Below are 25,137 nucleotides of genomic sequence, written 5' to 3'. Positions count from 1 at the left end.
CATGTAAATAAATATCCATCCTCCCACCCTAATTGTCTTCATAAAGAAAGAGGAAAAAAAAAAAAAAACTCATGAACCTATCCAATGTCAAACTAAAACATGTGACAAAAGACCTACAATTAAGTCTAAGCTAAAATATCTCATAATAGTAGAATTGTACGCGCAAGCTCCTATTTGAGAGTGGGAACCACTACAATTAAGTCTAAGCTAAAATATCTCATAATAGTAGAATTGTAGGCGCAAGCTCCTATTTGAGAGTGGGAACCACTGTTGTGGGTGAAATTAAACAAGAACAAGATAACTGATCAAATGATAAAACTCCAACAGGCCAATCTCAAATCTCGAAGAGTCGCTCGGAAATTCATATATTGAAATCTAAGAAGTAGATCCAGCCCAAGGACCAAGGCCCATAGACAACTAATCGGGGGCCAACTCGTCTGTGAGTCGTGGGCCAACCTGTCCACGGGTCGATCTAGTCGAAAATGGCCGACCTACCCATGAGTTGGTCTAATTAGCTCACGACGGCCAGGCTATTCTTTGTAGGCCGGTTTGGTCGATCTTAAGTAATGACACCATGAAAACCAACTAAGCTAAAATTCAAGTAAAAGCAGTGCGGGATTGTCTCGAATTTAAAGATCATCTTATCTAAGAAATTCAAAAAATATACTCTGATGACTTTAGGAGAAGATATCCTTACATTTTCTACTCTGTAAATGGAAGGAAAATGCTTTTTCTTTGCTTCACACGAAACTTCAACAGTGACTTATGCATCGAAGTATGTAGCTAGTACCATGCTAGTATATAATCTTTCTATTTTGCAATTTCGTCGGATCATTTTTATTATAGAAAATTGATACAGATTTGGACCAATTTATGCATCAAAAACTTCAATTTCAAGTTTTTTTATTATTTTTTATGTTTAAATTTCTGCTTTGAAAATTTGGTTAGATGAATTTTTTTAATCAAATTTATTATTTTAAAATATTGGTAGTGGGAAGAAAACAGGTATGTATGTATATATACTTTTTTTAGTACTAAGATGACAAGTAATTAGTAATTCAAACCTAGCTTAAGAAGGTAAAACATCCACTACTATTCTTCAAGTTTGGGATTGAACTAATAAATACAAATAGTAATTAATTAAAAGGGCTGTGCCCAAATAATTATTTAAGCATTAAAATTATAATACGATGCTAAAATTCTTTTACTTTTCACGTGTTTTCCTGAGAATATTAAAAAAAAATCTTGCAATTGATTGAAATAAAAAAAGTGCTTTCTAAACCGAACGTAAAAATCGTTTTTCATCAAATATCTGTTTCCGTAACACCACTCTCGACTTGGATTATAAATCCAAAAAAGTCCCTCTCAACCATAACACACCTACCTTCTCTTTTCAAATCTCTATTTATGTTATTTTATGAATTTATATGTTAATTCTATTGAAAGAATCAAGTACCATAATTGTCTTCCTAAAGAAAGAAAAAAAAGAAAAGAAAAAACTCATGAACATGTCCAATAAAGAAAAACCTCATGAACATGTCCAATATCATAAAGCTAAACGTGCGATGGAAGACGTACAATTAAGTCTAAGCTAAAATACCTCATAATTCTTACCTTATCAATAATTCCCGTGTAGCTTCCATCACTTATCTATTTACAAAAATCTTCTAACATAAATTTTTTTAGAATAAATTATATTTTTGATTCCAAAAGTTTGACTAACAAGTCTATTTGCTCTTTAGATTTCAAAATCTCATACATTGCCCCTCAAGGTTTATGAAATTATCCCTAACATGAGGTTTGTATTAGTCCCCTTTAACAGAAATATGATAGGATATATTAAATTAATTTAAACGTTGATGTGACTTTTTTTCTTCTTTAGTACAACAAATAGGGGTGGGATTTTGAACCCACAATCTCTTGATCATATATAAGTGTCAATTACCACTGAACTAAGTTCATCTTTGACTGTGACTTTTTATTGTTCTAAATCTCTCCTTCCCCAACTTCTACCCTAACCCTCATCCCCACACCCACCCCTACAATCGTTGGAGCCCACCTCCTCGCGTTCTCCTCTCTATTCTGCCTCCCATAAATTTCACTCTCTTTTCCCAGCCCCCATCCTGTTCAGTTAGCTAACGTAAGATTCCCGTCAAGGACTAAAATGGAGTATTTCTTAAATCTTAGAAAATAAAACTTGTAGACCAAATAGACCTATTACCCAATCGTCATGTACCAAAAGATAATTTACCTAACACAAATGCATGCTAAGCAAGTCTCCTATTGGAACAATAATTAAATTATGTACTCGAAGTAATAATGTTTACAATCCCTAAAAATAAAATTTCCTCATGATGTGACCATTTCAAAGTGAACAATGGGAAGGGAAGAGCAAAAGGAAAATATATATATTAAACAATAGACAAGCAAGGTCAAGACCAAGCTTCAACATGGTACTTACCAGCCTTCTCCAATGCCCTTAGCCACCTTACAGCATATTCCCGTGGAAGCTGAGTTTCTTTCGATATAATTTCCTCAAAACTTGACCATACATCCGAAGGCATCTTTGTTGAAGAACCTGCAACATATACAGCCGCACCCGTGCTAAGCATGCTCCAAATTCTTTCACTATGTTCCACCATCTTATGTTGTACGTAAACCTTTTGTGGTTGATCTCGGGAGAAAGCTACGTAAAAGCCCCCACCTTTCTCCTCAGAAAGTACTCTGGAATTTGTTGAATTCGATAACCAAAAATCTCGATATAAAAAGTCATTATCCTCATTGCGACAGCCAAAGAAGAACAAAATTGGAGCAGTTAACATAGAGTGGTTTTCCATGGACCTTTCCTCTACGAATCCTCTGAAGGGTGCACACCCTGTTCCAGGTCCAACAAGAACTATGGGAAGGGATGGGGACGGGGCGGGAAGATAACCCTTACGGAACCATACTGGGACATAAACACCTGTTATGACATAAAACATATCCAAATACATCAATAAGTAGATCAAAATTAAGTGCTACATCAATAACGGATGCTAAATTACCCTCAAGGGTGTCTGGCACCAAATGCTTTAGATCTTGGGTTCAAGCCTTCAAGTTAAAAAATTAATAACTTAAAACCTTAGTATCTTAGAATTGGCTTTGAGGTAAGTGAAGCCTCCTAAGATTAGTGGGGTGGGCTAAAAGCATAATGCAAAATGTGGCCAGTGGCCACCAATAAATTTTTTTTTCTTTTTTTCTTTTTTTCTTTTTTCTTTAAATAAGAAAACGACTCAACGGCCTAAGAACAGGGGGCGAGGAGGCCCCTCACCAAAAAAACTAGTAAAGCAAAGCTCTCTAGTCTTGAAGGATCCTAGAGAGGTTGTAGTTATAAAAAAATTTTGTATTCCTATGACACCACCATAGTAACTCATATTGTTCGTTTTATTGGATGCCACCGATAAAATAATAACAATAATAACAATAGATGCTAAGTTCTATTCCACGTACATTGTCTAGGATCGAGTTCGGCAAGCCAACTTGAGCAAAGACCCGAGCGGTTCCTTTTATATGGTGTCGTCCAAGATACTACATTTACAGTTAAGTGCACCTGATTTGGGTGAGCTAAACGGGAAGAAGATATGGAGAATGCTCTTGTTTTCAATGGAGGAACCAACTGCACCAACCAATCAAATGGCATTTTGACAGAAGGAAAATCTTGTAATACCTGTGGTACAATACAAAAACAAGTAAATGGGTATGTTTTCATCTTCTAGCTCACTATTGGGTATATTTCAAACTACAGAAACGGGCATGTTTTTGCTAAAGACAAAATGCAGCAAAAATATTTGGGGTATGCAAAATGATTATTAAAATGAATTTCCAATAAAAGCTTTCAAGTTATGACAATGATTAGAGCCTGCATTTATGTAAATATTTGGAATTACCTCGAGAACGTTTCTTCTTTCCTTTTGATTGTACTGATATAAATCATCTCTTCCTTCAGGTGAGGCAAAATATTGAAGTCTATCCTTTTCATGTGGAGCTGTCGCATAGTAACTCATAACCTGGAAGAAAAATTAAACTTAAACATAGATGCAGAAAAAGAAACCAAAGAAATAAACACTTAAACTTATATTCTTTCCTTTTTCAATCCCAAAATTAGTGGCTGCCTTAGCACTTTCTCCACTGTTACTTTTGTTTCTATATTTGGCATGTAGTTTGTATATATTGTAAGATTGTATTGTATGCAAAATATGGGTTAGGGTACCAGTTACTCTCTAAAGGTCAGAGGCTTGAGTCCCCACCCCTCCCACACACCTTGTACCAAAAAAAGTACATGGGTAATAAAAATAGTAATCTATAACTCTCTCTTTCCCATCAATAATAGTTACATGCTGCAGCAACTGAACACCATGGAAAAAATGAGAAAAAAACATAAAGGACTTGCCTCAAAAAAGTAGCGTCGAGGAGAAGCTGAGGCAACATCCATTGTCAATTCAATGAAAGTTTTCAATTTGGTAGGGACCATTTTGGCATTTAGGACAGGATCCTGCTGCCGTCCATTTCTTGGAGAAACCTGAAATGAGATGTGTTATTTGGTATAGAGAAGATTTACTTACACAACAAGTTCATTTGAAGATGAACTTTAAAGGATTAACGTCAACAAAATGAAAAATGCAGAGTAGGAAGAAAGTTATAGATTTGACTACCGATAGAAACTCGAACTTTTCATTGTATCATATCTTCTCTTTCAAATACATAGTATTTTGCCTAGAAGATAAAGAGAACAGCTAAAAAGAAAACATAGCAAATGACAGTACAATTTGCCAACCCTAACGAATGTCACCAATGAGATCTAGACTCGAACTCAACGAATTAGACTAAAAGGATAATACGAGAGGATAAGAAACAGAAGTCCTTAATAAGGAAGTTTCATTGAAGCATGTCAATGAATCAAGGAGGGCTTTAGTTTGTTCTTTTTTCTAAAAATCCGGAATACAATGTTCTAAAACTGAGACGAAGCAGCCAAATAAACCAACTCATTCTTTGACTCATCCTCAAACTTCGGTAGCTATCCACCATACCAAGCATTTCAACTATATATATCGTTACTTAATGAATATACCATGTCATTTCTTTCTAAATTAACTAGGATGTGCTGACTGGTGGACTTTATCATTTGTCCAACAGTCTTCATATTTAGTTTAGTCATGTTGCACAGTACTATAAGCAATTAACACAACCATATTATTATCAGGGCTAAAATTTGTCTCTGTCTCAATCTTGAATTTCAAGCAAAAACAGATCTACTTCGGATTAGTACACAAATTACTAGTGCTGTAGCCAGACTAAGGCATAGATGGTAGATCTAGAAAAAAATTGTTTCTTGTTCCTCAGCGGTTACCAAATATCCACCAAGAACAGTATATAGTAAAGGGAGGTTAATCCTCCATCATCAACAAAACCTACCTAACTCATCAGTTAGTTCTTTTTAGATTATGGACTTGGATCAAGTCCATATAATTATAACGGTTTGTTATTTCCTTTCCAAATATCATTTTTCCTTGATTGCGTTAGGCCTCCTATTGTAAGTGTCTATGCCACGAGGTAGAAAAGGATATAGCCTCCCAAAGTTAGTGTGACGTTCCACGCTTTATATATAATTAGAATGTTTGTGAGGTAACCATTTTGTTAAGAGTGACTGGAGAGAGAAGCTATCCATCTCAAATTGGTCTAGCATAATTCATGAATTTTTCTATTTGTTTTGTTTGTGAACTCTTTATTTTATGAATAGGAGTGGTAACTATCAGATTACAGAAAATAAATAAATAAGTTCTTCCACACTTAATAAAACCAGTGGAAGAAAGTTTTCAAAGAATTGACAAAAGAGTACATAGAATTTCAATTTTGCACATCTTCAAAGTGATGAAAATAAAATAATTAATTAATTAATCTAGCACATGTGCATCCCACACAATGAAAGGATGATCCTGGAGAAGTATTTCCCAAGAAAATCTATAATAAGATGACCACTTAGAATTTACGAACTGGCAAGCCAAACTCTTACAGTGATAAACGACTCGGGGTCCAAATTGCAATGTTGTATGAAAGCATCTACAGCAGCAGGATTCTGACTAGGAAGAACCTCGAGGACGTCACCAACTTCATATTCTATTACCTAAAATTAGTTCAGAATGCAATTAATGTCAAAAAAGAACAAAAAAGGATAATGAAAAAGTGGACATTACCAACTTACAGAAGAAACAAATTCAAATTCAAAGTGGCGCACATCCTTTCCGGAGCCTACTTTACACAAATGCTGATTTTTTATCTACATATATAAAAAAAAGGTTAATAAATGATTTGAGAATAGAAAAGATATTAAGAATATGATCTAAGTTATTAAAAAATCTCAAAATAAAAAGAAAAGCCCTGTGGGCAAGAATTGAGATAAAGACGATACAATATCTAACCTTGCAACAAAAAATGAGTTATTTAGCAATATTTAAAGAGACAGGTCATTTTATTTTAATGCAAAGTTAAGCCTAGTAAATTAAACCAACAATTCACCCCCCAGCCCTTTGTGATGTCGTGTGATCTAGGTTAACATTGCATTTCAGTTTACATGCTGTTTAGTTAGTTGTCCTACTGTTAATTCACTTGTTACGTGTTAGTCAATTAGTTCTCGTGCGGGCAGAATGGTTGTCACTGGAGAGCATCCTTAAAGGCGTCATTAAATAGTATATCTTATTCCAAAAAGAGATTGAAAAAGATTCCCGGAAGTAATCAGCTAGAATATTGAAATTTTCTCTCAACTAGTTGGAAGAGTATAAGTAAGAAGAAAGCATCAAGCCGCCAAGGTACATCATTCCACGGTCAAAATCCAAATGTCTTACGAGAACCTATACTCAGTAAGGTTTTCACCCTTAGTTGATTAACAAAGTGGATATGATACTACAAAGCTAGCGAACTCTTCCAGAATTCCAGGTTTTATCCTATTAATGAATCACACCACAAGACATGCCAAGTTCTTCATCATCAATAATTTTGGACGTTTTGCGAATAAGTTTAGACAATCCCAATTATTTGTCATCAGGAAGATATTGAGTCAATTGACCAATGACTTCAATGGGGGAATTGGAAAAATAGTTCACCTAGGGTTCAAAATTGAATTCAGCTTCCATCCCATGATTAATACTCCCTCGCTCTTTGTATCACACCCATATACAACAAAATCTCTATATATTAAGTGATGTCAAACTTTGAGAAGAAACAATAGAGTCAACTAGCCAAGGTTTAATACCATATTAAGAAAGCAATCAGGTTTTTTCTTGCCAAGGGAACATTTTCCAGGAGACATCAAGCGAGCACTCTCAATTTGTATCTCCATCCGCTTCAAATCTGAGAGACAACAGCAATGTCAATTAGTCAATAAATTGTAGGAAGGCTACCAAAAAAGAAATTAACATCACATCAATCATGAAAAAAATTAGAAGAAAATAATTCATAGAGTAAACTAAAAAACACAGCAAGTTGCAGACAGAAAAAAAATAAACCATGGTCCACTGAACACAGAATTGAAGACAGATTAAGATATAAGTAGATCTTAAATATTCCCATGAATTGCTATGTTTCTTATGAAATAATAAATAAATAAATATTCATATGAATCAGAACCAAGATATTCTACTCCAAGAAAAAGAATAATATATCAATAAGAATGCTGCAGAAAGTATTCTTTGTTTTTTACTTTCTCTTTTATTATTTTCTCTCTCACTCCTTTGGGAGTTTGAATCTTTGAACAATTTTTGTTCCTTTTCATACCTTCAATGAAAAGTTCATATCTTGTTAAAAAAAATGAAGGCTAAAAAAAGTTTGAATCATGTTCTTTGGGATTGTCAGTATGCTTCAGCTATTGGGATAGTTTCTTTGGGAATTTTGATATGCAGTTGGCTTGTAGCTGTTCATGCATGCTTATCATGGAGGAAGTCTTGTTTCATCCCCCCTTGTCGTGATAAAGGGGCGTTTTTATGGCAGGCATCCTTTTTTGTGATTTTGTGGAACATTTGGCTTGAGAGAAATAAGAGAGTCTTTAGCAATAAGGAAAGTTTCTGGGAGGAGGTTTAACATTTGGCTAAGTTCAATGCCTCTCTTTACGCTTCCGTCACCAAAGAATCTAGTGATTACCATTTATCTCTCGTTCTTTTGAATTGGAGCTCACTTATATAATTTGCTTTTCTTAGTACTTTAATCTTTTATTTTTACTTTCTTTTGTCTTTGGTTGTTTCTTGGCTCATTTTGGCTTGGCATTTCCTCCTTTTTTTATTGCCCTCTTGTATTCTTTCATTTGTTCTCAATGAAATTTGTGGTTTTCATAAAAGAAAAAAAATGATACGTGCCCTTCAAATGAGGAAATAATAAAAAATTGAAGGAAACATGTTAAGTCAGAAGAAGAGATGAGATAATAGTTTCTGTAATACTCAATTTCACAAGATTATACAGCCTAATTAAATAAACTTGGACCTAAAACCAAACTAGGAAGACCAAGATGCATAAGGCAACTAAGTTACTAGCAGGGTGGGGGTGGGGCTTGGGCCCAAGGCCATATACACCCGACAGGACCCGAATAAACAAGACTCCTCAAGATTGGGTATCCATATTGGAGTTTTATGAGAATACTGCTTTTTGGAGACTTGAAAAGGCTTAGAGATTATTCTGTTAACTTTTTCTTATTGTCTGTAAATCTTGAAATGCTTTGTGGTAATTCTTTAGTCTAGATATTGGGTGGAGGTGGGAGAGTGTTCTAAAACTAATTGTTCTTTAAAGGTTTCATTAGGCGGAGAGTTTGGTGGTTATTTATTATTATTATTACTATTATTTTTTTTTTTTTTTATAACTGGGAGTCAGAGCTTTACTCCTCTATATCCAAGGGCACCCATACCAACTAAGGCTCGGACCCAAAAGACATCAAAGGTTTTAACTCACCAGAAGGTTTGAACTTGAAACCTCTAAACCAGACCAAGAGAACTCGAGGCCTTGCCAACCGAGCTGCCTCTTGGGGGCTAGTTCGATGGTTATTCTTATTCCATAATAAACTCTAGTCGATAAGTTTTTCCTAAAGATTTCAGGTTGGGTTGTGTGATATGTACTCAGGGAAGTTCTTAAAGGGAAATGCTTTTACAGGTTTGGTTATTGTGTAGTGTAATTTAGGAATTCCAAAACCAATTCAGACATAAAGCCCTTTCGTCTTTTGGTTGCAAGAAACTTGTGAAAAAAATGCTGAATTTTCAAAAGAATTTTCGATTATGAAGAGTGTAATAGAAGGTTGTAATTACAAAAGAATTTTCTGATGCACCACGAAGAAGTAGTGTGATGTAAACTTCTACAAAAAAATATCAATGAATTTTCTATTAATTTTGAATCTTTCATTACACTCTTCATAATCGAAATTCAGGAAACTAGCATACCTGAGGTTAATTGTGTATCCAACTTGCCCACATCGTGATATATAACATGAATGCTTGGTTGATCAATTAATGTGTCACTTGAAAATGCAAAATCAATGCCTTTTGGAAAGAACATTGGAGTAATATCATTCAATGACCTCCACAATGATAACATCCAAGGATCTAGAGCAGCCTCATACCTGGTGGAGAGTGAGAGCATTAATCTTTCAATCACTTAATTTTATATCGCCATAAAATGCAGGTTAAGGAAGACATTAAAAACATTCAAGCAACTATGTTTGTAAATGTTGTCGGGGTTCCTTCTAACCCTGACTCATAGGCTGTTCCTTTTTTCCTTTTTGTGGAAAATACTTATCTGTTTCCTATTAAATAAATAAATAAATAAATATATATATATATATATACATATATATACATATATACTTAGTTTTGATGGAATCAAATTATTTGTATTCCAATATATTAATCATAAGAAATACATGGCCTTCTTATATAGAAGATAGGCTCAAACATAAATGGAAATAAAGATAAAATAATAATTAATATTGACAACTAATTTACAGTTAATATTTACAAATAATAAACCAACACTCCCCCTCAAGCTGGTTGAAAGATATCTTCCATTGCCAGCTTGTCAAATTGTACTTTCGGTAGTCCTTTTGTCAACACATCGGCAGTCTGCTCCATTGTTGGGAGGTAAGGGATACATATCACGCCGGTATCAACTTTTTCTTTTATGAAATGTTTGTCAATTTCAATATGCTTAGTCCTATCATGTTGAACTGGATTGTGGGCTATGGAGATGGCAGCCTTGTTGTCGCAATAAACTTTTATGGGTGCTTTCTGAAATACTCTCAATTCTTCAAGTAACCTTTTTATCCACATCCCTTCACAAATACCATGGGCCAGGGCCCTAAATTCTGCTTCAGCACTGCTTCTAGCAACTACATTTTGTTTCTTACTTCGCCAAGTTACTAAGTTACCTCCAACAAATGAACAATAACTAGAAGTAGATCTTCTATCTGTCATACTTCCTGCCCAATCAGCATCGGTATAAACTTCAACCTGCAAATGGTTGTGTTTTTTGAACAATATACCTTTTCCTGGAGTTCCTTTCAGATATCTTAAAATTCTATAGGCAGCTTCAAAGTGAACTGATCCTGGTGAGTGCATAAATTGACTTACCATGCTTACTGCAAAGGTAATATCTGGACGTGTGTGAGACAAGTAGATGAGTCTTCCCACAAGACTTTGATATCGTTCCTTATCCTTTACTTCTTCTTCTCTTGCAGCTTCCAGTTTCAAATTAGGTTCAACAGGGGTCTCAGCTACCTTCCATCCAAGCAAACCTGTTTCTCTAAGTAAATCAAGAATATATTTTCTTTGGTTAACAAAGATACCTTTCTTAGATCTTGCAAACTCCATTCCTAGGAAGTACTTTAACGTTCCTAGGTCCTTGATTTGAAATTCGCTTGCGAGTCTTTTTTTTAAAGTAGCCAGTTCTACTTCGTCATCACCTGTAAGCACAATGTCATCTACATAGACAATCAAAATTGCAGTTTTATTGCTTTCAGAACGTTTGTAAAAAATGGTATGATCAGCTTGACTTTGAAGGAATCCATAGCTCATGACTACTTTACCAAATCGTTCAAACCATGCTCTCGGAGATTGTTTGAGTCCATACAGAGATTTCTTTAACTGACATACTTTATCCTTTCCAAGATTAGCTTCAAAACCTGGTGGTAAACTCATAAATACTTCTTCTTCAAGATCTCCATTCAGAAAAGCATTTTTTACATCGAGTTGATGAAGAGGCCAATCTAAATTTGCAGCTAGAGATAAAAGTATCCTAATGAAGTTGATTTTAGCAACAGGAGCAAAAGTTTCCTGATAATCAATCTCATAGGTTTGAGTAAATCTCTTAGCAACTAGTCTAGCTTTATACCTTTCAACACTACTATCAGCATTACACTTGATTGTAAAAACTGATTTACACCCCACAGTTTTCTTATCTCTTGGTAAATCTACAATCTCCCATGTACAATTATGTCTTAGAGCATTCATCTCCTCCATAACAGCTAGTTTCCAATTTGGATCATTTAGGGCTTCTTGTATGTTTCTTGGAATAAACAAGTTAGTTATCCTAGACGTAAAGGCTTTATGACTACTTGATAATTTTTCATAGGAGATATAGTTTGCAATGGGATATTTGGTGCAAGTTCGAGTTCCTTTTCTTAAGGCTATAGGAACATCAAGATCATAAACAACAGGTGTGATATTTTCAATATTTGGAGTGACAAGAATGGAGCTCGGAGATTGATTACCTGGAGTTTCAGAATTATCCCTCGGAGTTTCAGATTGGGTCTGTGATGAGTCAGCTATCTGGTCCTCATTCGTTTGATTGAGTCTTCCTCTAGTGTAAAACTTAAACTCAGGATTTGGACCAATGTGATCATTTCGTAGTAATTCTCCCCCGAATCAGAATTTTCTACACTTGGCATTGAAGGACTCGTAAAGATCGGACTAGGACTAGTAAAGTTGGGACTTAAAACATTAGGAAGAGGAACAGGTATATTGTTCAAAAAACACAACCATTTGCAGATGGATTGGCATTGAATGCTCTAGGGTAATTACCTGTTTGTGCCAAGGAAATACAAAGATTACCAAATGACGAATTGGTCTCTAGCTGTTGTGATAGATGCTCTTTAATAGATGGATTTGAGTCAACACTATTAGTGTGAACTTGCTCCCGGTCACTCTCATATTCCGCTAGACTTTGGTTGGAACTTTGAGTTACTTCAACGATTTCTTCAACCATGGTGGCAAAAACAGATTAACTATAACAATCAGACCACAAAACTGATATTAGAGTAGAAAGACTGAACCAGAAAGCCAAAAAAAAATGGCAAGAAATAGACAGAACCGATGAACCAAACCAGGCCAAACCGGATGGACCAGACCGATCTGAGTGAACCGGTCCGAACCGGACCAAACAGATCCTAAATGCAAACCGAACCAAACTGAGCCGAGCCGAATCGAGCGAATCGACCAAATCGGTCTAGGGTTTGTAAGACAGCCACAACCCACGAACTAAAAAAAGCAGACGGTCACCAGAAAATTTCGGTTGGTCTTCCTCCTTACGAACGCTGGTGACCTGCAGAGGTGGGTCTGTCATTCCCTTTCGGTGGCGCAACTACCCACGACCAGCAGCAAATGACGATGGAAAGAAGGCACACTGCTCGAATCAACGTCAGACGGCATCGGAATAGGCACAGACGGCGACGGGCGACGGGCGACGGGCGGAGGTGCGACGAATCTCAATGTCCTCGGAGCTCCGAATCTGCAATCAGTGATACAGAATCCACGACGAAATAAACCCAGCAAGCGAACAACCCGAGCCTGAAGGAGTCGTCCGGAAGTAAGGTGCGCCTTTTGACGACGGCGGCTAGGGTTTCGGCAATGAAAAGGGGGCGGCGGCAGCTGCTCAGAGGCTAGGGTTTCTAAATGTCTTTAGGATATTTGAATTTATTTGATCTGTGCGGATGACACCGGTGCAGATCGATGGTGAGGACGACGGATCAACGGCAACAGTTGCGTTGCCGTGGGGAGTTCGCCGGAGGTAGATGACGGCTAGGGTTTTAAAATTAGGGTTTGGTATTTTTTATGATGGCTAGGGTTTTGAGAGTTAGGGTTTACTTCCTAAGCTCTGATACCAACTTAGTTTTGATGGAATCAAATTATTTGTATTCCAATATATTAATCATAAGAAATACATGGCCTTCTTATATAGAAGATAGGCTCAAACATAAATGGAAATAAAGATAAAATAATAATTAATATTGACAACTAATTTACAGCTAATATTTACAAATAATAAACCAACATATATATATATATATTTGTAAACGTTGTCACCAACAAAATAAGATCAATTCCAAATGAAACTTCCTATTGCTTTGAGGACCATAAAATTAGATCTATTTAAGGGCAAGGTAGATCCAACGGAAAGAAGAAGAAATAGCTTCTTCAGAGATTCATTCAACAAAATTAGAGGTTAAAGGAAGCCTACCCTGAAGGGTGCTGATCATCACCCAACCCTCTTTCCAGAATAGCTCTTGCTCCCAGATCAGAAAGTCTCTTGTCCAGCTTCTTTGCAACAAACTGAATCAATAGTATACATTAGCAGGTACTTTAATATGTAGCCACAAAATTATAATGCAATCAATTTGTAATCATCAAATCCTTGTCTAGCACATTCAAGATGCAGGAGGAAAATAAACTTCATAATGTACAAAAAATGGGGAATGCATATATTGGCTTTACTTCCAAAGAAAAGTAGAAAAAATATTACATTATATTTTTGATAACCAGAATCACCTAATCCAAATACAGCATAAGGTACTCCTTCAAGCCAATATTGACTTAAACTTCTTTGTAAAAGGGACCTCCAAAAGACCTGATATAAATCAAATGAGGAACAGGCAGCCAAAACAAATCATATAAGAAAGCATGTTTCGCAGAATAATATAAATAATATCTTCTGTACCCAAAAATTAAAAACTCACTAACCCTCATGGAATCTGGTGTTTCACCCTGGCCTGTGGTAGAGACAACAAAAATTATAGCATCTTCATGAGGTAAAGAACTCTGAAACGTTCAATACAAACAATAAGGCCAGATTACTTTACACACCATGATGGTTAAAAAAAGATTACTGGAGCAGGCAAAGTGTCTGTCTATACAAATATATATAGAAAATCTAGCATGCAGAAGCTAAATACAATGCAACTCCTAGTACAGTGAACGAAAGGTTAAAGTTCTTTAAAGAAATTAAACAAAACTTAGAGGAGGAAAGGAACAGATGTAACTACAAACAAAAAAAAAAATTTAGTGACTACACAAGTTGAAACTACCTCAAGACATTCATTCAACAAGTGTTTTAATTGGGTGTCATGATGATAGAAGACTTTGGCTCCTTAAGGCTAATTGTGCATTTTCAACATTTCATCTCATTTCCATTTTAAACCCGTTGTATTGAGGATAGGAGACTTTGGCTATTCAATTCTAATCGTGAATTTTCTAGAAATCTTAATAAGTTATTATTGCAATGTTCCTTCCAATTGCCATTTTGAATTTCTTGTATTGTGTCCTAGCAAAAATATATAACAAAGAAAGATTGTATCAAGAAGGATCTGATGGTTAAGATTAGGCAACAACGAGCTTCTCCTTCACACAAGAGTAGCTAGGCCCTCCTAATCACCTAGTCTAAAATCCAAACACGTCCACCGAGCTTCTGCCATTGCAGTATTTAAGGTAGTCGGTTCTGTACCCAAAACCATTTTTCCTAAAACACTAAACCCCAAATCCTTGTCCGTTAGTAAAATAAGGCTTTCCTTTCTTCCATTATCATCTCCATAAACTACTTGCCCCTGGCCGTCCTTCTTATATTCTTAAATTTGCTTAGGCTTACCAATCCTATCATTGGCGTAGATATTGAAATCTCATTCTAACAATTAGGCGGAACAAGACTATAAAATCAGGGGTTGAGACAAAATGTTCAATCCTTGTGAATAGAAAATGAGTTGAGCAGATTATGCCGTCCCTTTGGCCTTCACCACAACACCAAATATACATATGATTGGTAATGATCTCATAATTCTAGCTTCTCGTTAACTACAGAACAAAGGGGATAACGAAAAGATGAAAACTTACAGCATCATATTCATCCATTGAAAGAAGCCTCACAGAACAACCTCTATGCTCGGCTTCACGGCCAAGCCTCTCTGCAGCATCTTGTGCATTGCCAGTTTGAGTTGCATACAGAATCAGTAACTCAGGTTGGTCTTTCATGTCTTTCAACTGAAAACACGTTCAAACAATTTTAAAAAGGAAAAAAAAAAAAAAAACCCAGAAATTCGTAGAAAATTGGCAACAAATTCGTCATGATACTGGCCTGACAAGTATAAAGACTCGAGGGGTAAGGCAAAATGGATCAACTTCAGACTAAAAAGAGGGGTGTAAATTTGTTGGGTCGGGGTCGGTTTTCGTACAAACCCGAACCGACCCGAATATATATTCGGTTTGGATCGGGTCGGGTCTCGTCTTTGTTTCGGTCATCTGCGGCTCTCTTGTAACCCTCATCAAAGAAGTCTACAAAACCTTTGCAAGAAAAAAAAATTTATGTAAAATCAAAAACCCAAAACGCAATAGAAGATGAAGAAAAGTCCAAACAGAGTGAAAATCTAAGAAAATCGTTGTTCTACCCTAAAGCAGATCTACAAAACCTTAGCCAAAAAGAAAAAAAGACCGACATCCCAGAACTAGAAAAGATGAAGAAAAATCGCAACTATTATGAAGGGGAAAAGTCACCACTGGGCGCTTGGATCGACACCGCTGGCGCCTTTCGCTGGGATCGACGCCGCTGCTTCTTTGGGTTGCCGCCGCCCGCCGTCGCTGGGATCTCCGCCGTCACCGTTGAGATCGATGCGGCTGCCGTCGTGTGGAGAGAGATGGGGAGGAGGGATGGTCTGTATGGTGAGAGTGGAAGGGGCCGGGGGGGGGGGGGACGAGGGTTAAAATTTTCTGTTTTTTGGATAAACCGAACCGACCCGAACCGCTTTGAATCGGGTCGGTTTTCGGTTGGGTTCGGTGTCTCACCCCTATAAAAACAAGGATTTTGTGATTGAATCCCACTTCTTTTACTTTTGTTCTTTTTTAAAATAACTTTTACCATCTATTTGGAACTAGGATCTGTTAAATCAGAAATAATTTTAAATTATTTACTGTGTTTGCTTGGAAAAAAAAATTTTAATCACAACAAATTTGAAATCATTCCAAATAGCTCAGATTTGTCAATATTTGAAATTAAAAAGAATCTCATTCTAAATTACCCAGATACATGGTTAAATATTCATTCAAACAAACTACTTTTTTTTCTCGGTCTCTAAGAACATTTTTCTGAATTATTGTTGAAGGCAAAATACATTTAAAATTTCTTAATAAATTCTTCTAAAAGCATTTTTGTAATTTTTTGTCCCCTTGTGTTTTTCTTCATGAAATTCTCTCTTCTATCAAAAGATCCTGTTAAAAAAAATAAAAATAAAATCAGTGAGAGGTTGCACTAAAAGGAAAATATATATATATATATATGGATTTCTTTTTATTTTAGATTTGAAATAATTCAAATTTCGATGTTTTTCTTTAAAAAAATAATTGTTTACAAGGTTTATTTTTTAAATTTATTAGCAAGGTATAATTTAGTATATCTTGATTTTGATTAAATGATTTCATTTCTATATGTGATTGATATTACTATTTCATATTAAAATATTATAGTATTATTAATATAATATCATGTTAAAGTATAACTATAGCATAACCGTAAAATATTATATTTTCTTTTCATTTTCATTATTTTAAATTTTGAAATTTGAAATCATTTCTCACCTTAATCCTAAAAGATAAAAGAAAATAAAATCCCAAAAAATTGCAAAGCAAAGCAGGTGATGAAAACTCTAGTTTCTACAATAAAATCCTCATAGCCAAGAAATCGGCGAACTAGCTGTCAGCGAAAGAGGCGATTTTGAAGCTGACGTGCCCAAAAAAATGTTGAAAATCCAAGTGTTGAGATTGGGCTGGGCTTGAAATTTAAATTAGAAGGTAAGCTCTGAGAACATATTGAAAAGAAAACTAAGATCAACTTACTAAAAAAACCCAAAACCTACTCCGTTATGTCCGTCGTTCGACTCGGGTTATTTTACATCTTGTAATAAGTGATGTATATGTGTGTGTCCGATTGTCACCCTATTTAAGTTACCTCAGAGGATTCCAAATCACCCGACACAGTATCTTTCTTTTAAGCAGCGGAATCATTACGTTGCGCAGATTATGACTACTCCAGAAGATTAGCAGTTTGTTACCTCCTCTCTTTTTCTTTTATCTCTTCTTCAAATTTTGGATCTCTCCCAGATTTGTCAATTCTAATGGGAGTGATAATTCCTGAATATTGATACTGTTTGGATTTATTTTCATGAATGGGTTTTTATTTTTCATCTAACTCAAGATGCTCTCATTATTATGTTGTTTGTTTGCTTAGATTTGTTATTTTTTTTTTCTCTCTGTGATATTTTTTATAATAAGATTCATCCTACGACACCACAAAAAATCAATTTTGAGCATAGGTATTCTTTCTGGGCAGTATGGGCTAATGAGACATGGGGATCATATTGGAATTGGGACCCGAAGGAAACTTCATATTCACAATTTATTTACATACATGTATAAATAAAAATTTTGAAGGTGTAAATTCCGCGATTTAACCTCACAAAAAAATCTCAATTTTATTATATTCACAGCAAATTGAAACCAAACCTCGAGTCTAAGGTTGGGAGGAACCTTTGAAACGAAATCCAACTGGAGCTTTTAGGGAAAAAAAATACATAGAATTTTAAGATTTTTAAAAAGATTCTTATTTAGATTTAATACAATGATCTATTTATAGAGATTTATGACATAGTCTGAGGCAAAACCAAATCTTATATTTTAATATTTCATAAATAAAAATATATTACTTTTTTTAAAAACATATTAAAATATATTTCAATTAACAATTTCTATTCAAATTTCATATATTTTTTATATCCCTAACATTTTCTTGACACAACATCCATTAATTAAATATTAATAATTATTCTTTTTAATATTTAACGTGTTTGTTTATTTAAATAATATATATGTATATTTTCTTTTTAAGTAATCTGGGTATTAAAATACGTCAACTAAAGAAAGATTAAATATTCAATTACCCACCCTATAAACTTATATTTTAAAATTTGTAATAGTTACGATCTCTAAAAAAGCTTACTCTTGAGATTGAATTTGTCGAACTCACAACCTCATGGTTAGAGGTATATGTCAATTACGACTGAGCTATGCTCTTTGACCTTCAAAAATTAGATGTTCTTTTAAGTTGTTGAGAGTTTTTAATCTTTGGGAGTATTCTCTAAACTTTTAAATTTGGTAGCTCATCTATTTATAAAAAAAAAAAAAATAAAAAAATAAAAATTGGGCCTTATTTGGATTTAGACTTGATTGACTTTGGACCTAACTTTTGGATATGGGCTTATTTGGGCTTGACCTAATTCCCTCAAGTATATTTGAATTATTTCGGGTTTTGTTTTCCCTTATGTTATTTGAGTTTAATCCAATTAATCTCGGTGGACTTGAACTTATTTGACTTTAATCTAACTATCTCGTGACATAATATAATAATATATTGATATAAATTGACCGGTCAAATTTATATCTTAAATTTAATTTGGAAACACATATTAATTTGAAATTGGTCTTGAATTTAATAAATATATAATTTCACTATTAGTTTGAAATAATGACATGTCGATGTGTGAGCTTCTATGAAATTTTAATACTAAATCATAAAGAAAATGTGTTCTTGATCAATCATATACGTTTTTCTTTATTCATATTATATTATACAATATAAAAATATTGATAACGAGCAATTTTTTAAAAGAATAATATATCCTTGCCATTTTTAGAAAATTTGACAAGTTTCAATTCCTTAATTTCATACTTAAAAAGTTTCAATCTTCATTTTTGCATATCAAGTTTTTTCAACAAATTAGTATTTATGATTGGTAAATATTAAGACTAATATGTAGCAGACGAAAGTATAAACTCTGGGACTTCATGTATTTTTTATTAACAAAGTGATTTCCGATTCAATAATCTGAGGTTAATGCTCTTGTAGTTGCTTAGGGCTAGTTAGGTAACATTTTCGTTTGTTGTTTGTTGTTTGTTATTTTTTGTTTTCTATTTGTAATTTTTTTAGAACTAAAAACAGGAATACGTTTAGTGATCATTTTTATTTCTTGTTTCTTGAAAAAAAAATAGAAACAAAAATATGTTTGATAATTATATATATATATATATATATATATATATATATATTAATTACAACAACTTGTGGAGGTAGGGATTCGAAATTATGACATATTTGATCGGGATGTATACTTAGAACAAATATTGAGTTCTTTTAAATTTTTAGTTAAACTAAAATTCAGTAGATTTAATATAAGAAGATATAACGTATACTCAAGAAATATAATTCATTAAAGAAAATATAATTTACAATATATATTTCTTTGATGATCTAAATTATTAGACTAAAATAATGATTAAATTTTCAAAATATTTTTGTTGAGGGTGACAATCGAGCTAGACACATGTGTGAGGTTCGAGTGACGACAGCTAGCAGTGGGGACTATAACACCCACGATTGGCGTACGACTGGAAGAGGGAGCGATGTAGGTACCCATGGTAGTTTACGAGAGGCGCGACACCTCTTGCAGCTGACAGTCTGCAGAGGAATAGGGCGACAAGGCGACGGGGTAGCACCACGTGCCGAGAATGTTCCCTAACGACGTGCCATAATCTCCTACGATGGTGAGCCCCACCTTGTCGCATGCTACATGTCCTCCCTAGTCAACCCTGAACGCCTATAAAAGGGATAGATCATCACAACCACCAAGTAAGTGAAAAATATGTCACTAATTTATTTAGGTGCTCTTAATTGCTCTTTGCTCTTCCTTACTCTGATTACCAACTTAATCGTTGGAGAACATTAGACACAACATTGCACTAGTGTCGAGTATCGAGAATCATTGTTGCAGACTCATTTATTCGGCGGTCGGTCACCATTTTGAAGGACACATGAACCTCACTGATTTTTTGCATCAACATTTTTAACTTAAAAATATAAAATATTTATAATATATATATATTAAAAAGTATAAATTAAAAGAAAATATAATTTACAATATATATTTCTGGATTGAGGAGTCTAATTGAGTAGGTTTAGATAAATAATAAATTTTCAATAGAATAAATATTTTTAAGTTAAAAAGAATATTTTAAAAAAAGAAATAGAAAATATTTAAAAAAAATAAAACTTAATATTTATGATAATCAAACCAAATTATAGGATACTTGTGCGCACCTACACTAGCAGAGCTATTGATCAATTTTGCTTATAATTACACAATGTATTACTTAACCCGAGACCAAGAAAAAGAAACAGAACAAACGAAACAACATAGTAACTTTTGGGGGGAACGTTTATCAAATTTTAGAAACGAGAAATATAATTGGTTACCAAACATGTATGTTTCTAAAAAATAACAAGAAATTAAAACGTTACCAAACGAGCATTTAATGTCGCACACACAGATAGATAGATAGATAGATATTTTAATACTACATGTGGAGATCGAACTCACAATTTTTTGGTTGGAGATATATGTAAATTACCACTGAATTATGTTCATTTTGGCTATCCACATCTGCATATTAAAGAAATTATGTACAGTAAAAAACTACATATTATAAATAAAATTGATTCACAGGTGAATTATGTGTTTTTCTGAACGAATTTTCAATTTTGAAATTCATGAATTTTACCTACCCACTCCTACCAAATCACACACGAAATGGTGCAGGGCATTTTTTTTTTCCAATCTAAATATAAAGCATTGGTTGGCTGAATTATAAGTTTATAATAATAAATCCAAAGTAATAATTTGCACGAAATGTCACTTTTTCCTTCAGAAAAATCCATCGAGGGAACAAGCGAAATTTAATGCAAAAGCCAGAGATCAGATAACAGAAAGTGGGGAAATAATTTAAAAAAAAAAAAATCAGTTATTGTGTTTAAACGTAAAAAGTCCCATCCCAAATCATCATTTTTCACGTGTATTTGCCACGCTTTTCACGTGTTTATAACACTCTTACCAACAAAATAACTCATTTTGATTTGTCTTTTTTCTCTAATTCTTTAATGCTAATTGTACATTAAAGTTAAACGACATGGTTTCACATGTCCAAACCATACACATCATTTTGGATGGAAACTACTGACTTTGTTAGTAATTTTTCACTCAAAGTATATACATAATGGACAACATTTCCATTGATGTGAGACCCTCTTGAATGAAATCAAAAGTAAAACCGTACGTAAAGATTATATTCAAAGTGGACATCGTCTCTAACAAGTGGTATTAGAGCCAATAATTTTCTCTTTAAAAAAATATATTAGCTCAAGTGATTGGTCAAAAAGATCTTTTTTCTAGTACAATAACTCACAATTTTTTTTTTTAATTTTTTAAAATAAATGACTTAACCAGTTGAGCTGTGCTGTTACATCTTAGTAAAAATTGTCTAATAACAACAAGCTAAATTAGTAATGTTATGGTTATTATATTCTCCCGGGATAATTTTGAAGTGCTTTGTTGAAGCATGTATATAGGCCAAAAACACTATAATTACTTCCTCAAAAGCACTTTACCATGATTTTGACTTTTATTAAAAAAATTTCATATATTTCACAAAAAGCCCATACTTCCCTCTTCCAATAGACAAATGGATCCATCAAAATAATAAAAATGAGTGAAATTACATATTCTCATCTCATTCCCAAAATTTTCAAATGAGCTTCATCTTTCAAAACATATCTCAACTCTTTTTAGAATTTAATAACATTAATTCAAAGATCTTAGACATATAATATATATAAAAAAAAAATCCAAACTGATAAAAAAAAATTGCATTCAAGGGCATGGGTGGAAAATCCTTAAACTTAATTACAACTTCCAAAGCATATTTTAAAATTTCGGTTCATACAATTATAAAGCATAACTTTTTTTTCTTTTTTTTTTAATTCTAAACAAAATAGATGACCAAGTAAATGAAGGGTGCATTCTTAAATGTGATTGTTTTTCTTTTTCTTTTTTTTCATTTGAAATTTTAAAAACACTCTTCACTTGTGTAACTAAATACATCACTACAATTTTGTACTAAAAAAAACATCAATCACATCTTGAAAAGTATTTTTAATTAGTTATATATAAACATTTTCTCATCGTTATAGAAGTATGAGCATAGGGAATCTTTTAATATATTTTTATAATAGTGTGATCTACTTTCATCTTTTATTTCTAATTTCATTTAAAACACCTCGCACCAATAAATATGTTGTTAGTGTAAGGGAAAGAATTCGTTGTTAATAATGTTTGCATTCTCAACCACCCAAACAAATTACCAAACAAAAAAATTATTTTTTTTCTTAGTTTTATTTTTACATCAAACTTTTATTATTCAACAGATAATTTCATGTCAACATGGATAAGCAATATTTCTCTTTTTTTTTTCCTCTTGGTTTTAATTTTTTAGAAATATAAGCCTTTGATAAATATTCCTATTTATCATTTCTTATTTTTCAAGAGTCGTTTTCAAAATTGTCAAAATCAAATTTCTTATTTCTTATTCTCGTTTCTCGTTTTGTAAAATATATATAAAATTATCATTTTATTATTTATGACTTATAAATGCATAATAAATATTAAAAATTAAATATATGTTAGTCTTTTTTAATTTAAAATTTTAGAGAACAACGACATAAAGGATCACCCAACATATTTCTTTAGTGGTATAATAAAAACAATCAAGAAACAAGTAATAATTACAACAGTAGTTCCTTTTTTACTTATTAAGAAAATCAAAACGGGCACTTATTATTTATTTATTTATTTCCAATTCCTACTTTATTAGTTCAATTATTGGTTTTGGGCCCAACAAAAGCCCAATTCCCACGTGCCAAAAGACTTGGGGGAACAGCACGGCCGTTTCTTCCAACGATTGCAGTATTGTACAAAAGAAAATTTCACTTCTGCTGTCAGAATTTGAAAAGGAACCTAGGGAATCATCTCATGCCATGAATATTCTTGATCATTTGAATTATGTTCATATTAACATTTTATTAGTTAATCGTGGGACAATTTTATAATTTCAACTTTTATTCGAGTTTAACGTTGGTCGCTAAATTCATTTTATTATATGTCACGTCATCGCCTGCATGATCACGACAAGGTTATTTGTCTTTTATTCAATTTAACTTCCACGTCAATAAATATCATATGTCCTGACATTCTTGTATAAAAAATCCTATTGAACTATCCATCCATAGCACTGTCACAATTTCTTGACTTGATCATCAAAGTAGTTTTGACAGACACCGTATAGATGTAGATATAAATCAGACATTCTATAATCATTCTTCCTCTGGTAAGTTTTATCGTTCAACTTAATTATTAAATTAAAACACAAGGATAAAAAACTAACTTTTTTCGAGAACGAAAAACCATAAAAGTAGAAAAATTTTCTTCTTAAACCCTTTTCTAGCATATATATATATATATATATATATATATATATATATTTAAATTTGCAAATGGCAAGTATAAAGATATAAGAAATCTAGCTTAGTCACATATTATGAAATAGTATTTAATAAGATGAAGCCATAGCCAACGGTCAATGGCATACCATTTCAACCTCTTGAGGTGAAATAATATAATGTTAAAAAATTATATATTTTATGTTTTTTTTTTTTGCTATTTGTTTGACCATAATCACATGAATCACGATGCACCAATAAAATTGTATGAGTGAATTATATGTGCAATCGCCTACCAACCCTGAAAATTTTGGCCTTTTATTATTATTATTATTACACAAATTAAAATAAAGATTAAAAAAGAATATTATAGTAGTTCCACTCCCATTTAATTTGCACAGAGGCAAAAAAAAAAAAAAGGAGAAAATAAAATGCAAGTGGATGACTTGGACCCATGAATGTTTATTTTTCATTTCATTAAATAGTGAATGTAAGTCATTTCTCAACAGCTTAATCTTTATTTAGATTAGATCTTGTTTTGATATCTCAATGTTTATTTTTATTTTGTTTTGATTCTAAATTTTATATGTGAATTGACACATTTGTTATTGTTTATTGTTTTTGCAAATCTTAAATCACGAGTGAATTTGAACATACATCAACTGATTAAGACATTAATTACCTCCTATAAGTTGGAAGTTCAAATCCTCCTGTTGAATTAAATAAAATCTTAAATTAAAAACTACAGTTTTTCATAGACAATATTTTGAATAGTAAAGTCAAACTATGCCATGCAAAAATAATGTAAAGAAAACTCACCGAGATTCTTATATATTTGTCATTTTCGATATTAGAATACCTTAGTCAGATACGTTCAAGTCGAACATAAATTGAACGAAAGTGTGTCTAAGACAAATCTTCTTATTCTTAACCGTCACAAATAGTTTAGATGCGATTCAAAAAAGATACACAATAAATTTAAGAGAGTTTGATCAAATCATGAAATAATCACGTATAGATAGTTGAATGGGCATTATAACATACAATAACAATTACCATTATTATCACGAAATAATAAGTTTCTTCATGTGCTACCCTGATCAATTAATAAATCTTTCAGATTTATTTTATTTTAATTCCTAAACTTTTAGATTTATTTAATTAGGATTCTAAACTTTCAAAATATATATTTTAGTCGTTGAAGCTAACCTCTCTTTTGCACAAGTATGAATTTCGAATCTCAGTCTTTTTATTTTGTAATATATTTCTAGAGAAATAATTTATTTAAATTAAATAGTACCCGAAAACGACAGCGTTACGAAGGGGTCATCTTAAAAACAACCAACCGAACTGAACGGCGAACGCCAACAAAGGAATTAAATAATATTATTACAAACTTTGTTTGAAATTTCCTACGTTGCACATTTACTATTTTACCCT

At 33.1% G+C, this 25,137-nt stretch overlaps 1 protein-coding gene across 4 annotated transcripts; it reads right to left on the bottom strand.

Moving 5' to 3' along the window:
• Window positions 1-2,268: 2,268 nt before the first annotated feature.
• LOC111020428 (NADPH-dependent diflavin oxidoreductase 1) lies at window positions 2,269-16,004 on the bottom strand. Of its 4 annotated transcripts, none has more exons than XM_088118371.1 (14): window positions 15,797-16,004; window positions 15,403-15,608; window positions 15,162-15,308; window positions 14,019-14,096; window positions 13,801-13,905; window positions 13,519-13,610; window positions 9,450-9,628; window positions 7,286-7,383; window positions 6,239-6,313; window positions 6,050-6,160; window positions 4,430-4,558; window positions 3,927-4,046; window positions 3,490-3,706; window positions 2,269-2,962 (listed from the first exon to the last, which is right to left on the bottom strand). In XM_088118371.1, exons 3-14 carry the CDS (start codon window positions 15,297-15,299, stop codon window positions 2,433-2,435), a joined length of 1,872 nt encoding a protein of 623 aa, XP_087974497.1. In that variant the 5' UTR covers window positions 15,300-15,308; window positions 15,403-15,608; window positions 15,797-16,004; the 3' UTR covers window positions 2,269-2,432. The 4 variants fall into 4 exon arrangements, with proteins under 4 accessions (XP_087974497.1, XP_087974496.1, XP_087974498.1 ...); XM_088118370.1 differs by having other exon boundaries at window positions 15,819-16,004; XM_088118372.1 differs by lacking the exon at window positions 15,403-15,608 and having other exon boundaries at window positions 15,819-16,004.
• Between the last annotated feature and the right edge of the window lie 9,133 nt (window positions 16,005-25,137).

This window comes from Momordica charantia, unplaced genomic scaffold (genome assembly GCF_013281855.1).
Source record: "Momordica charantia cultivar OHB3-1 unplaced genomic scaffold, Mcharantia_2.0 BLBB01000116.1, whole genome shotgun sequence".
NCBI classification, from domain to species: Eukaryota; Viridiplantae; Streptophyta; class Magnoliopsida; order Cucurbitales; family Cucurbitaceae; genus Momordica; species Momordica charantia.
This window is presented reverse-complemented; position numbering and strand designations above follow the sequence as displayed.